Here is a 13,291-nt window from a genome sequence, read left to right as displayed (position 1 = left end):
ATTTCCCTCAAACCAGAACATTTTAAAGTAAAAGTGAGCATTAAAAAATTAATAGGGATTAATACATCTACAGGGGGACAACAAAAGAATCTGAAAAGGCCAAATCCTGGTAGACAGAGACTGGAATCTGGAAAACAATTAGGCAAATTAAAATTTTCTTAGCTTGAAGATAAAACTGTCTCCCTACCATCATTCCTTATGAAAACAAAAAGCTGATTTTGTTGATTATTGCTGTTATAGTTTGGATGTTACATGTTCTCCCAAGGCCCATATATTAAAGGGTTGGTTCCCAGGGTAGTGCTTTGCAGGAAGTGGAACCTTCAAGAGGTAGGTCTACTGCAAGGTCTTTAGGTAATTGGGAACATGCCTTTTAAGTGGATTATGAGATCTTTTTCTTCCTCACTTTTCTTTCTGGGCCACAAGGTAAGTAGTAGGTCATCATTATCTTTTGCCATATGTATATATATGGTTAAAGCATCTCTTACAAGGAATGAAAGAGGCAAATGACCACAAATTTAATTCTAAGCTAGAATTCTGATAGTTATTAATATTTTACCTCAGAAAGATTTTAATCCTTTAATATACTGTGAACTCACTATTGTAAGATACTATTTTCTTTTTATTAACTAAACTTAAATGATTATTTGTAAAACCTTCAAAATTCATGTGGAATTTCAAAAGAAACAATTAAGTTCCCTAAAAGGAGGTATATATGAATAGTATAATGGCATATACTTCGCTTTATTTAAAGGGCACTAACCTTGCTTATACCCTGAGAAATAAACTGAACAAGCTGATTAGACTGGAGGGTGCTAATCCAAAGGTTGAGGTGAACCTTCAAGACTCATTCATACTTTCCTTTTCTCATGTCTGAAACTTGGGAGACAGTGTGTCAGCTATAGGCCAAGGAGATATTATAAAGGAGGAGCTACAAAAACCAGCTAAGCCATACAGAAATAAAACAGAAAACCCCAGTCTGTGGAAACAAGAACGAAGCAAGTGAACAAAGACTGGCAGAGAGAAGAAATCATGCAGCCTGAGGAGAGAAAGAGATACACATAATGGTCAAGGTACCCAACAACATTTCCATATTCTTTTTTTTTTTTTGGGGGGGGGGGGGTCTTTTTCTGTGAAATTCAGATACAATTCCTACAGATTACTTCTGGGGGATAAACATGGTTATCTCACAAAAGTAATAACAGTTATATTAGTATAAAACAGATTTCTACATGTGGCTAATCCAGATTCAGTTGGCCTGACACTGAGACACTAACCCATTGGATATTGTTTTGATGTGGACAAATCCTAGATATTATTATCTGAACTATGAAGGATATTTTGGATCTAAAATATCTTTAGAAGCATTTTAACACCTTTGAGCTTAAGAAGCTTATCAGTCTTCCTCTAGAATAGCATTAACGGAACACCTAAATGAGCAAAGACTGATCACTTCTCAATTGGAGAAAGAAGTCCATTAAATGTCAATTACTGTTGTCACAATATCTTCCTACATATGACATAATGAGTCAAATTAAGAAATGAACAAGTGAAAGAAATCAGTTCATGTTTCATGCATTTAACAGATGCACACAAATGACAATGTAGTAGTGCTTATGTATAAAAAAATGCATTTCTGAGTTAAACTTTTGGTTCTTAGATATTAATAATATCATGCAATTGAGGAACAAGTTCTCAAAAATGGCAGCAGACAATTCATTAGTGATGAATTGCAGAACACAATTCACTAGTATAGAATGCAGAATGTTTTGGTAGACTAACAATAATGATGAAAAACTCTGGGTTGGGGATATAGCTCAGTTGATAGAGTGCTTGCCTTGCAAGCACAAGGTCCTGGGTTCAAATCCCCAGCCCCACCAAAAAAAAAAAAAAAAAAAAAAAAAAAAAAACTCTTACATGAAGGATAAAATCTTTATGTCTTTCCTATTTGGGTTTTTTGTAATTTCACAAAGTAGAGAATGGTAAATGGTAAATTTAGTTATTAATTTTTTAAGGTACAGAAATTAACTTCTAGTACAGATTTCTCAAACGAGATGATTAACATACCTCATTTTCTTTCTCTTTTCTTTTCCAGTACTGTGGATTGAACCCAGGGTCTCACACAGGCTAGGCAAGGACTCCACCAATTAGCTAGCTACTTTCCCAGCCCCCATGCTACTGTTTTTTGTTTGTTTGGTTTTTTGGCAGTATTGAGGGTTGAACCCAGGGTCCTGGACATGTGAAGCAAGTGCTCCACCACTAAGTTACATCCCCAGCCAAATGTAGCAATTTTCTTATAACCTTCCTTTTCTTATTAGCAATCTGTTTTCTAATATTTAACTGAAAATTGCTCGAATGTCCCTTCAGATTCATTTTCTATCCTATTTTGCATCCTGGGAAAATTACTCATATGGCTTACATCAATAGTCTCTTTTGGTCTTCTAAATTTGGCAAATAGGAGATACTGGAAAGTGATAGGGACCATCTCCATATAGCTATCCTCTCTAGTCTCTTACCCTTTTCAGATCAAAGATGATACCATCTCCCTTCTTTCTGCAAGTACTGCTTCACTCTGTGCTGATCCTGAAAACTTTCCCACTTTTGTATATAATTTCTTTATTAAATGTTCATCAAAATACTCATTTTGAGGGTGTTTATTATGAACACTGATACAAATTTTCTCTAGAAAATCTCCTTCAAAAGTGCTAAACCCTGCACATAAAAATTGTCAAATTAAATATCTTTTTATCTGTCTTAATGTCTCTGTGACAGTCATCACCTGTTGCTTCTCATACTCCTGTTGCACAGAAGCCACTGTGATAGATCTTTCACATACCTCTTTCCATTACTGCTCTATAAACATTGGGAATCTTCAAAGATTCTTTCCCTAACCCTCAATTTGTCTTTTCATGCTCTCTACCAGGGACTCTTCATTCCTCCCACAGCATAATCACCATGTTGGTGGCTCTCCAACAGATCTTTTTAATCCAAAATTCTCTTTCATACTCTAGTGCTACAGTTCTAACTACTAATTTTACCTAAATGTCCCTCTATCATATTAAACTCCATTAAAATCATTGTTAAGGCACAGGAAACCAGTATTTCTCTCATTTTCTTCTAACTGTACCACCATTTTCTAAGTCCCTTCTAATGCCCAATTCATTTCCAAGCAATACAATCATTCCTTCTAAGTGGCTTTCATTTTTTATTTCCTTCTTCATTACCAATGTCTCTAAATTGAATCAGGACTACATTCAAGTTCAGTAATTGCATTTACTTTCAATCTGGTATTTCCCACTATATCCAGCAGTCTTGATCGTTTTGTAAATATTTGTTAAGATGGATCAAAACTAATTATACATGGATTTGATAAATGTCTTCTCAGGCTTTCTCCACAGTCACTGATGAGTCAATTGAGGCTCAGAGAAATTTAATGCAAGATAACAAAACTAGGAAGTGGAGGATTCTAAATACAAAAGCACAACTAAATTATATATGCAGTATCTCTTTAGTTAATATGTGCAATGGACCTGAAATGTGTTTTTTTTTAATTATTTATTCTAATAGTTATACATGACAGCAGAATGCATTTTGATTCATTGTACAACAATGGAGCGCAACTTTTCATTTCTCTGGTTGTATACAATGCAGAGTCACACCATGCACACAATCATATATGTACCTAGGGTAATAATGACAGCCTCATTCCACCATTTTTCCTACCCCAAGCCCCTTCCCCTCCCCTCACTCCCCTGTGCCCAATCCAAAGTTCTTCCATTCTTCCCTTGAAAGAAATATCAGAGAAAATATTTGGCCTTTGATTTTTTTGGGATTGACTTACTGAAATATATTTTTATCATCATTACCTGGACAAAAGAACATTATTACTAGTATATGCTAGGTAAGACAAAAGTTAATGATAATTTGTGTTTTTTCCCCTCAAAATTCTTCTGCCTTATCCTGGGAAACTTGACTCTCCAGGAGGAAGGGGCAGCTGTGAGGTGGTGTATGCAGTGTTAAGAGGGCTGAATTCTAATTATAGAGTAGTGCTGTTTATTTAGAATGTGCTTCTAAAGTCAAATGAAAACCATGCATGGCTTGAAAATCAAACAGAAATCCTACATTTCCCAGAAAGAATATGTTAAGCAAGCAAAAACTGGTCCAATAGTAGGCAAGTGGGTTTTTAAATTTTTTTTAAAACAGGGAATTTTTTGTTTGTTTTTTAAACTAACACATTAATCACTGGATGCACCAACCCTGAGGGATAGCATCATGCCTTGGAATCAAGAAATGAGCAAATGGGAGTCAATAGGGCTTTTGTGATCTATTGATAGCAACTTACATTTATTGGTTATTATTTTATGTATTAGTATGATTATGTATTATGGTTATTATGTATTAGTATGATTATCTTCCCCTCTCAAAGCATCTAATAGCAAGAGTTCTCAATTTACTTGCTGTAATGGAAAGACTAGGGAGGATACTCTACTCTGCAAGTCATTCTACATCACTGACAGGATGTTTAAAATTATACATGCTCCACTGATGAACTGATTGTGCACATGAAGGGCAGATAGATTGAGAACCACAGACCTAGAGTAATGATGCTTAGGATAGGTTCTTCATTGAATCTATCTGAAATGACTTCTGGGAGACAATAGGTATTATTTTCCCAAAATGAAAGGAATTATTCATAATTTTTCAAGAGCATTACAAATGGCATAACGTGTATAAAAACAGGCCAATGATAAACATTATGCCTGTAAATAAAGAATAAAGTTCACTTAGCTTATTTTCAGTTTGACAGAACAAGATGCTATTTATATAATAAAGTAGTACCTGTGCCTACAAATTAGATAATAAATTTGTACAATTCTTTCTTTTATTCTAACTCATGCTGATTTTTAAATTAAAAGCACTGAATGGCCTTTTTAAGTAGTCAAATATAAATTTTTGGATCATATATACTATGAATAAAAAGAACCCTGTGAATACATATATACATTTAAAAAATTATTTTATTTTTATTGCATTAAGGCATTATAGTTATACCTGTGCATATAATAAAGTTTGCTTCATTCCGGTCCCCAGTACTTGCCTTCCCTTTCTCTCCTGTCCCTCTAATCTTCTTCCTAGACCCTTGGCTTTCCTTTTTCATTTGAAAAATTATAACTAAGTAGTGCTATAGTACTACATTACAAATAAACATAAAACTACTACAAGAGAAATTATCGAAGAAATGGAAAGTGATAAAACAATTCAAAAAGAAAAAACATTTTAATTACAATGGTACAAAATATTCTCTGGCTCTACTTCAAAATATTTTATTTTTTTAAAAACTGTGATGTAGGGATTTGAGGGTTTGGTTGTAAGTTTAGTTTTTATAGTTGGTTCCAACTGCACCCTACTTTGAAAACCAGTGCTTTAAAATATATACTCTTGAGGATTTAAATGTTTTTGCAAGTTCAAGTCCCCCTGAAAAACAACCAGTTTGCTTTCTTCTTCTCTCAAAATGATTCCAAGTGTCAGGATATTGACATTCAAATAATGCCAGTAAAAATAGTTCCTAAAGTTTCATATTTTTTTTAGTGTAGAATTTGAGAAAGTTAATCTTAGCAATTTGGGAGAATACAATGTTTGTTAAAGTAAGTAGAGCGACTTTATTGTTTACATAAACTATTTTCTGATAAACTATCACTGAAATATTCAGTAGCAAAATATACCATACATCATTAACTTAATGTATATAAAGTTGAAATCTATTTTAAATGACATTAGCTACACTTTGTTATTTTATAGAAGATTGAGCGTAAAGGAGAAAGAAACACAGGGAATTGATGTGATTAAAACCAAGATTTAAGTGACCTTCATAGGAGAATTTATGAATTTAAATATACATTTTTTCTGAAAAAACAATAATTTCTTCTGAAAAATCAGAGAAAAGTAGCAGTTTTAAGAACAGCTAGCTGCTCAATGCTGAGTTTGGCACTTTATGTCTGGTATGTGCCTTACCTTTGCTCCATGCTTATGCAGAACTTCCATAACATCATTATGAGCTCTTTCAGCTGCAACATGCAGGGGAGTCATGAAACTGCAAAGAGGAGAAAAGGAAAAGGTAATTTTCTTTCCCTTAACGCACTTCCTCTTTAAGAATTGAATAACTCTTCTGCAATTATACTTACTCTTTATTTTTTTCATTGACATTTGCTCCTTTTCTAAGTAACAGTTCTGTCACTTGTTTTCGTTTGGGATGCAAGGAGGCCACAGCACAGTGCTATAAGCAGAAATAATTTAATAAAATAAACTTCTATTTAAAAATAGATTTCTGAATTAAATAGAATGTGCTGACTATTTAGGACACTATTATCTTAAAGAGTATCAGAACATAGTTATATATTTTACATTATGGAGATGATGAATATTTCTTCTAAATACACTAAGTACAAAACATAGAGTCTTTAAACCAACATGAAATTATGCTGTTAGTTAAGAATTAGGAAAGACCTCATTTCTTTTCCTTTAATCAATAATGATTCAGCAACACACTCCACTGAAAGTCATCAGAAAACTGCCTCTTAGAAGCTATAGAAATCTATAACTAAACTATTCAAGTCTCCATTAGGCTATCAGTCATACAAGTCAGTATTTTTCAAACTCCTTCACTGGTGTTCCCCTAGTACTATGGAAGAGTAAGTTTATATGCTTAAAGATTAGTAAGAAAGTGATGAACTAGAAGCAGTTTAGAAAATAAACATTCTTAGAAGTTTTATGTTTTACCCTAATATGTACTTTTATATTATGCTTCATTTCATATTACTTATCTGTTAACATTTTAAAAATGATACTTAAAACTGGTAATAAAATGAATACACCCCCACACGTGCATGCAGTTTATTCTGTGGCTTTGAGTATATACTGGCATATTGTTATATAGTTTGAATGTATCTGAACCCCAGTTTTGATGGACATATATTTCAGGGCATATACAGTTGGCACACTTCGGTCTGATGAATCTTGTAATTTTCACCAGATATTGACTAAAGTTTGACCTTTTTGTGCCACATATGTATAAGAATGTTAACTGAAGCATATGTAAAAGTCTGTGATGCAAGTATCACATATATATTTGGGAGAAATCATTAGTCACCCCTATACCTGTGCCTCTGTATCAATGACAAAGAAAATGAATAAACCTTTCCTAAAGTGTATTAGAAGAAAAAAAAATAGTTCTAAAAGTAATTTGCATAGTCTGGAAAAGAAAAATTTATCACCTTAACGATTTTTCTGCATGATTATATATAATCAGTTATTTGAATAGAATTACTTAAAAGGATGATGTAAGTTATCTTTAAAAACACACTAATTCCTTATAGAAAAAAAATGTAGTATTTATCTAGCAAATACATAACAAAAAAGAAGATTTAATCAGCAAGATCACAACTTGTATTTTATAAAAGAACGACCACAAAGGGAGAATTGTTGTGATAAGGCTGGGTAAACACAAAGGTAAAATAATTTCCAAATCAAGATTGAGCAAATGTCTATTCTCTTGCCCATGAAAATAATTTTCCCCTAAACCAAATTTAAAAATCATGCAACCAGCATTAAAATACAAATTCCTGACATTGCAAATAGTGCAATATTATTTTGGGCTTGCTCTACTGTTAGAGACACAAGGAATGGATTAATAATAAAATCTTACCAGTGCTGTTTCATGAGACTGCGGCTGTTTGAAATTGATGATTTCCAAAGCAAGTGTTTTTTTAACTTTGGTTAGGTCTGCTTCTCTGGCTGCTTGTAGTAAAGAATGACCTTTAAATTCATCTACAATGAAATAATAGTTGATAAATAATAGTTTAAATTATTAAAAAATCTAGCATGACTGTATGTAAATAGGAAAATCATAAACTTTACATATTTATTTCTGCAAAAGCAGTAAAGTGATACTATTGATAATAATACAAAGGATGAAGATGATACAGTTTAATGAAAAATTCTGAAATATGCTCTGAAATAAGCCTATTTCATACTCTGAGTTCATAAAGATTCACAAACAATGTCACCAATGGTATCGAAGTCTTTAAAACAGGCAACTAGGAGTCCACCCAAAGGAAACCAGTTAAATAATTTGTAAGCACATACGCTGAAACTCTTTAACAAAAGAGACAGATCTATACATGCTAACATGAAAGAACAAACTGTTATTCAAGTACCCAAAGATAAAGAATAGGCTGATCCATGTATGTGTGTGTGTGTGTGTGTGTGTGTGTGTATCATTACTAGTCTTGCTGTCACAATTAAATACAATGTTATAAAAAGGAAATGAATAGACACTTCACAGAAGAAGATCTACAAGCAATCAACAAACATATGGAAAAATGTTCAACATCTCTAGTAATAAGAGAAATGCAAATCAAAACCACCCTAATATTCCATCTCACCCCAATTAGAATGGCGATTATCAAGAATACAAGCAACAACAGGTGTTGGTGAGGATGTGGGGAGAAAGATACACTCATACATTGCTGGTGGGGCTGCAAATTAGTGCAGCCACTCTGGAAAGCAGTGTGGAGACTCCTTAGAAAACTTGGAATGGAACCACCATTTGACCCAGCTATCCCACTCCTTGGCCTATACCCAAAGGACTTAAAATCAGCATACTACAGAGATACAGCCACATCAATGTTCATAGCTGCTCAGTTCACAACAGCCAGATTGTGGAACCAACCTAGATGTGCTTCAATTGATGAATGGATAAAGAAACTGTGGTATATATATACAATGGAATATTACTCAGCCATAAAAAATGATAAAATTATGGCATTTGCAGGCAAATGGATGAAATTGGAGAACTCATGCTAAAAAACCAAAGGACAAATGATATCGCTAATAAGTGGATGATGACACATAATGGGGGGTGGGAGGGTTTAGTGTTAGGGTTAGAGTTAGGGTTAGGGAGGGGAGCAAGAATGGAGGAAGGAATGACTGTATAGAGGGAAAAGAGGGGTGGGAGGGGTGGGGGGAAGGGAAAAAATAACAGAATGAATCAAACAACATTACCCTATGTAAATTTATGATTACAAAAATGGTATGCCTTTATGCCATGTACAAACAGAGAAACAACATGTATCCCATTTGTTTACAATAAAAAAAATCATAAAAAAAATGACATGTAGAGAAATACTCTGCAGAATATTAATAGTGACTGTCTTATGTCTTGAAAAAGTAGGGAAGAACAGAAATGTGGGAGAACTTCTATAGTTTGAAACATTTTCAAAGAACAATTAATATTTTGTTTTCATAAGCAAATAATATTTTTAAAAAGTCATATCTAAATTAATTGTGCAAATTAAGAACACAATATTCTTATTAAAAACACAGTCCTACTTTTTATTTTACAAGTTTTGTTTGATTTTGATACACCCACTTATTAACAAAATGGTGAAAATTGTTCTCAAAAGATGCAAATTAAGTATGACAATATATAATATAACAACTTCAGATTCCTCATGCTCAAACATGGTAAGTATTCTTTCTCATTTCCTTTTCCTTCTCTCCTTTTTTTTCCCTGAGGGCTCCATTACATTTTACTCTCTCAAAAGATAAAATGAGACAGTCACAGATACTCATGCATGTACACCAAATGCCTGTTTACCACTAATCATCATTCAAGGTCTCAGTTTAGATATAGTGGATAAGCTTCCTGGCTTTCCCTGTTATTGGGTTAGGACTTCTTCATACCAGGTCCACAGCAATTACATGTAGTCTTTTCACAAAACATATTATCATGGTCATATTTACTGTGGTGGTCTCAGAACAACCTAACACAAAGTTTGGTATACAGTAGTTACTCCATAACTATTTGTTGCATGAATGCTGAATATATAACTATTTGTTGCCTGAATGCTGGATACATTTTTGGCAAATTTAGGAAAAGAATCATTTTTATACAACTTCTTATTTAGTGGCTCTTTATTATAACTAACTTCCTCAAAATATAAGACTTGAAAGGTTAGGGAAAAAATCAAGTAACAGCATTATCAGAATGTTTTTATTTCCTGTATAATTTTCTTTAAGCAAATTCTGCAACTGTGAATGCCTAGTATAAAGCGGTGGACATGATAATAAAAACTGCCGTTAGAGAAAGTCTAATTTGGTTAAATCCTTTCCTTCAGATAATTCTTTGCTAGAATCCTATTTAATGAAACAAAGGTTTTATGTATTTAATAAAGCCTCCTACTGAGAAGACAGAAAAATAATCTAACCAGGAAAATGCTCCCTTTGAAAAATTACATAAATTTAAGATAAATTTTTAATCTTTATGCTAGAATAAGACAGACTAGTAAAATACAATATAAAAACTTCTTATAATAATAATTTCTAAAATGATTGAAAGAAGGGAAAATTCAAATAACAGAGATAAAGCTGAGCCAATATATAAACTAAAATAAGGAAATGTGAAAATGGTAAAATAAGTTTTGAATAGAGTCAAATTTTCTTTTGTTTTTTTCTCCATCCCTCCCTCCCTCCCTCTCCCTCCTACTCTCCCCTACCCTTCTTCCTTCCTCCCTCCCTCCTGCTTCCCCATCCCCGCTTTTCCTTCCCTCCCTCCCTGTACCAGGGATTGAATCCAGGAACACTCAACCACTGGGTCATATCCCCAGGGCTGTTCCCCACTCCCCACTAATCCTGCCCATCTCTTTTTAAAAATTTGAGACAGGGTCTCACTAAGTTGCTTGGGACCTCACTAACCTGCTGAGGCTGGCTTTGAACTTGCTATCCTCATGCCTCAGCCTCAGGAATTGTTGTGATTAGAGCCATATGCCACCATGCCTGGATCTTTGTTTTTTAAGACAAGGCCTTGGTTAATGTTGCCCTGACTGGCCTTGAACTTGAGATTCTCTTGTCTCAGTCTACCAAGTAGCTGGGATTATGGGTGTGCACAGTAACACCCATCCAAATTCATTTGGATAAATTTGCTGAGTATATAGTATCTACAATACACTGTCTTAGGCTGGAATTAGGTAGATATATAGGCTCAAACACAAACATCATCACACATTTTCCTTAGTTAACAAAGAACTGAACAGGTGTTAAGACAAAGAAAAGTAAAATCAAAGGTCTTTCTCTTAAAGAATTTAAATTTTCCTATTTAGACCAAATACTTAGAAAAATGAGCTACACAAGGGAAGAAAACATATGGCAAGAGTCACCTGGGTAGGAGTGAATAAATCAACTTCTACAAGGTTCATTAAAAAGATATCTGCCCAATTACAATCTGGTTTGTACTGTTCTATAATCTGATAGATGCCATTTATTCGAATAACAAAATAAAATTTAAATTTCCACTTAAATTGGATGAAAATGGCAGGGAATTTTTCCTATTTTAATTTAAATTAGTTTAAAATCTGTTTAAATACAAATTATATCGCCATGATTTTGACTACACCTTGTCCTTAAGTTATAACTTAACAAAAGTTTTCTTAGGTGGTTTCTGATTCTTAGAATTCTAGATGTTAGAAAGTTAAAAATTAGGTATGTTAAAAATTAGGTAGGTTATCTTAATTTAAACCTGAAATGTCCACATGTAGAATTAATATATATCAGTATTGGATATAATAATTATATGTTATGTGTCATCCTGAATGAGACCCTAGAACAGAAAAAGAATTTTAGGTAAAATCCAAAGAAATCTAAATCAATGTTGGTTATTAATTGGGATAAATGTACCTTACTAATGTAACGTGTTAGTAATATAGGGAACTTGGTATGGGGTATGTGAGAATTCCACACTGTCTTCATAAATTTTCTGTATTGCAAAAGTATTCTAAAACACCAAGTTGATTTAAAAACTCTCTCCAGCCCTCTCTCTCTGCTTGCTGGCTGCCAGGAGTTGAGCAGCTTTCCTCTGCTATTCTCTTCCACCATGATGTTCTGTTTTACCTCAGGTCCAGAGCAATACAGTTAGTCAACCATAGACTGAGACTTTGAAATCAGGAGCCCAGATTAAACTTCTCCTCCTTTAAGTTGTTGTCACAGTGACAAAAGCTAACAAAGTGCTTAATGTTAGATATCATTGATTATTACCAATAGCACAAGAATATAAGCACTCTGAGTATAGAGATTTTTGTTCTGGTTTGTACAGTGCTCTTTTTCTAGTGTTTGTCATAGGAAGTATTCACTAAATGACTGCCAATTGCCTCATCCTCATTAGCCTTAAAAAAAGAGTCCTAACATATGAATTAGTATTAGTTAGTCTTGAATAATTATAAAGTATACATAGTGTATGTATATTAGATTCCTGTGGAATTCAGGAAGGAAAGTACAGAGTTAGAAATGAGAATTATAAACTAGTACGCTTGTAAGAATGTTAGGATATTATGTAAATTAGACAAAAGACTAGCTCTGATAACTAAACAGAAATCAGATATTCTGATTTATATCCAGCAATATTGATTTTAGGATATAAATACATACAAGTCAGTCTCTCCCGGAGCTCAGGAGTTGGAGCCATATCCACAGCACTCTTTCCATGACAGTTGACTAAAGTAGGATCAGCACCATGGCTCAGTAACAAAGAACAGACTTCTACACGATTCTTGGAAGCAGCCTCATGTAGTGGAGTAAACTGCCAGAGATCCATTGCATTAACACAAGCTCCATGCTGAATGGAGAAAAAATGTTTTAGGTTAGTAATCACTTCATGAAATCAAATTAAACTCAGAAAAACATTTTACACTGTAAATTTCAGTTGTAACATTTTGAAATGTGATTGTAAAAATTTCAGTTTTTTAAAAACAGCTTAAGTTGAATGTTCAAAAAATTTTAAGTAGTAATATTTTTTTAAATTATCTCATTCTCTTAAAAATCTTATTACCACAACAAACAAAAGAAAACCAAAAACAAAATAACAAGTTTTTAAAAGGAAACACATTCTGTATTTTGAGCTTCTTACCTTTAGTAGTAGTTCTGTGACTTCATAATGTCCATATGAACATGCATTATGAAGAGGCACAAGTCCACTAGTAAAGAAGCAAATTAAAATTCTTAAATTTCAAACATCTTACAGTCATTTGTCTATAAAGTACTAAGAAAAAAAAAACCTAGCAAATGTTAACATGTTAAAAATACTGCATTGCATGCTTTATGTTTCAATTATTTACAAGAAATGTTAACTGGTAGTGAAATGAAATGTTTCTACCAGTCTAATTCACTTTCAATGGTAATTTGCAGCATAAAACTTAAATATCCAAACTATTATAACTTGGAGTCAAAAACTCCTTTTGTGGTGTAT

At 33.2% G+C, this 13,291-nt stretch overlaps 1 protein-coding gene across 1 annotated transcript in view; it reads right to left on the bottom strand.

The window, feature by feature from the left end:
* The window catches only part of Tnks (tankyrase), a 194,521-nt gene that overhangs the window by 58,300 nt on the left and 122,930 nt on the right, over positions 1-13,291 (bottom strand). The window contains 5 exon segments of the mRNA XM_047547891.1: positions 6,010-6,088; positions 6,180-6,271; positions 7,700-7,821; positions 12,475-12,661; positions 12,953-13,019. Of these exon segments, the coding sequence (XP_047403847.1) occupies positions 6,010-6,088; positions 6,180-6,271; positions 7,700-7,821; positions 12,475-12,661; positions 12,953-13,019 (547 nt within the window).

Source organism: Sciurus carolinensis, chromosome 4, assembly GCF_902686445.1.
Source record: "Sciurus carolinensis chromosome 4, mSciCar1.2, whole genome shotgun sequence".
NCBI classification, from domain to species: Eukaryota; Metazoa; Chordata; class Mammalia; order Rodentia; family Sciuridae; genus Sciurus; species Sciurus carolinensis.
The sequence above is the reverse complement of the archived record's forward strand: the minus strand, read 5'-3'. Positions and strand labels throughout refer to the sequence as shown.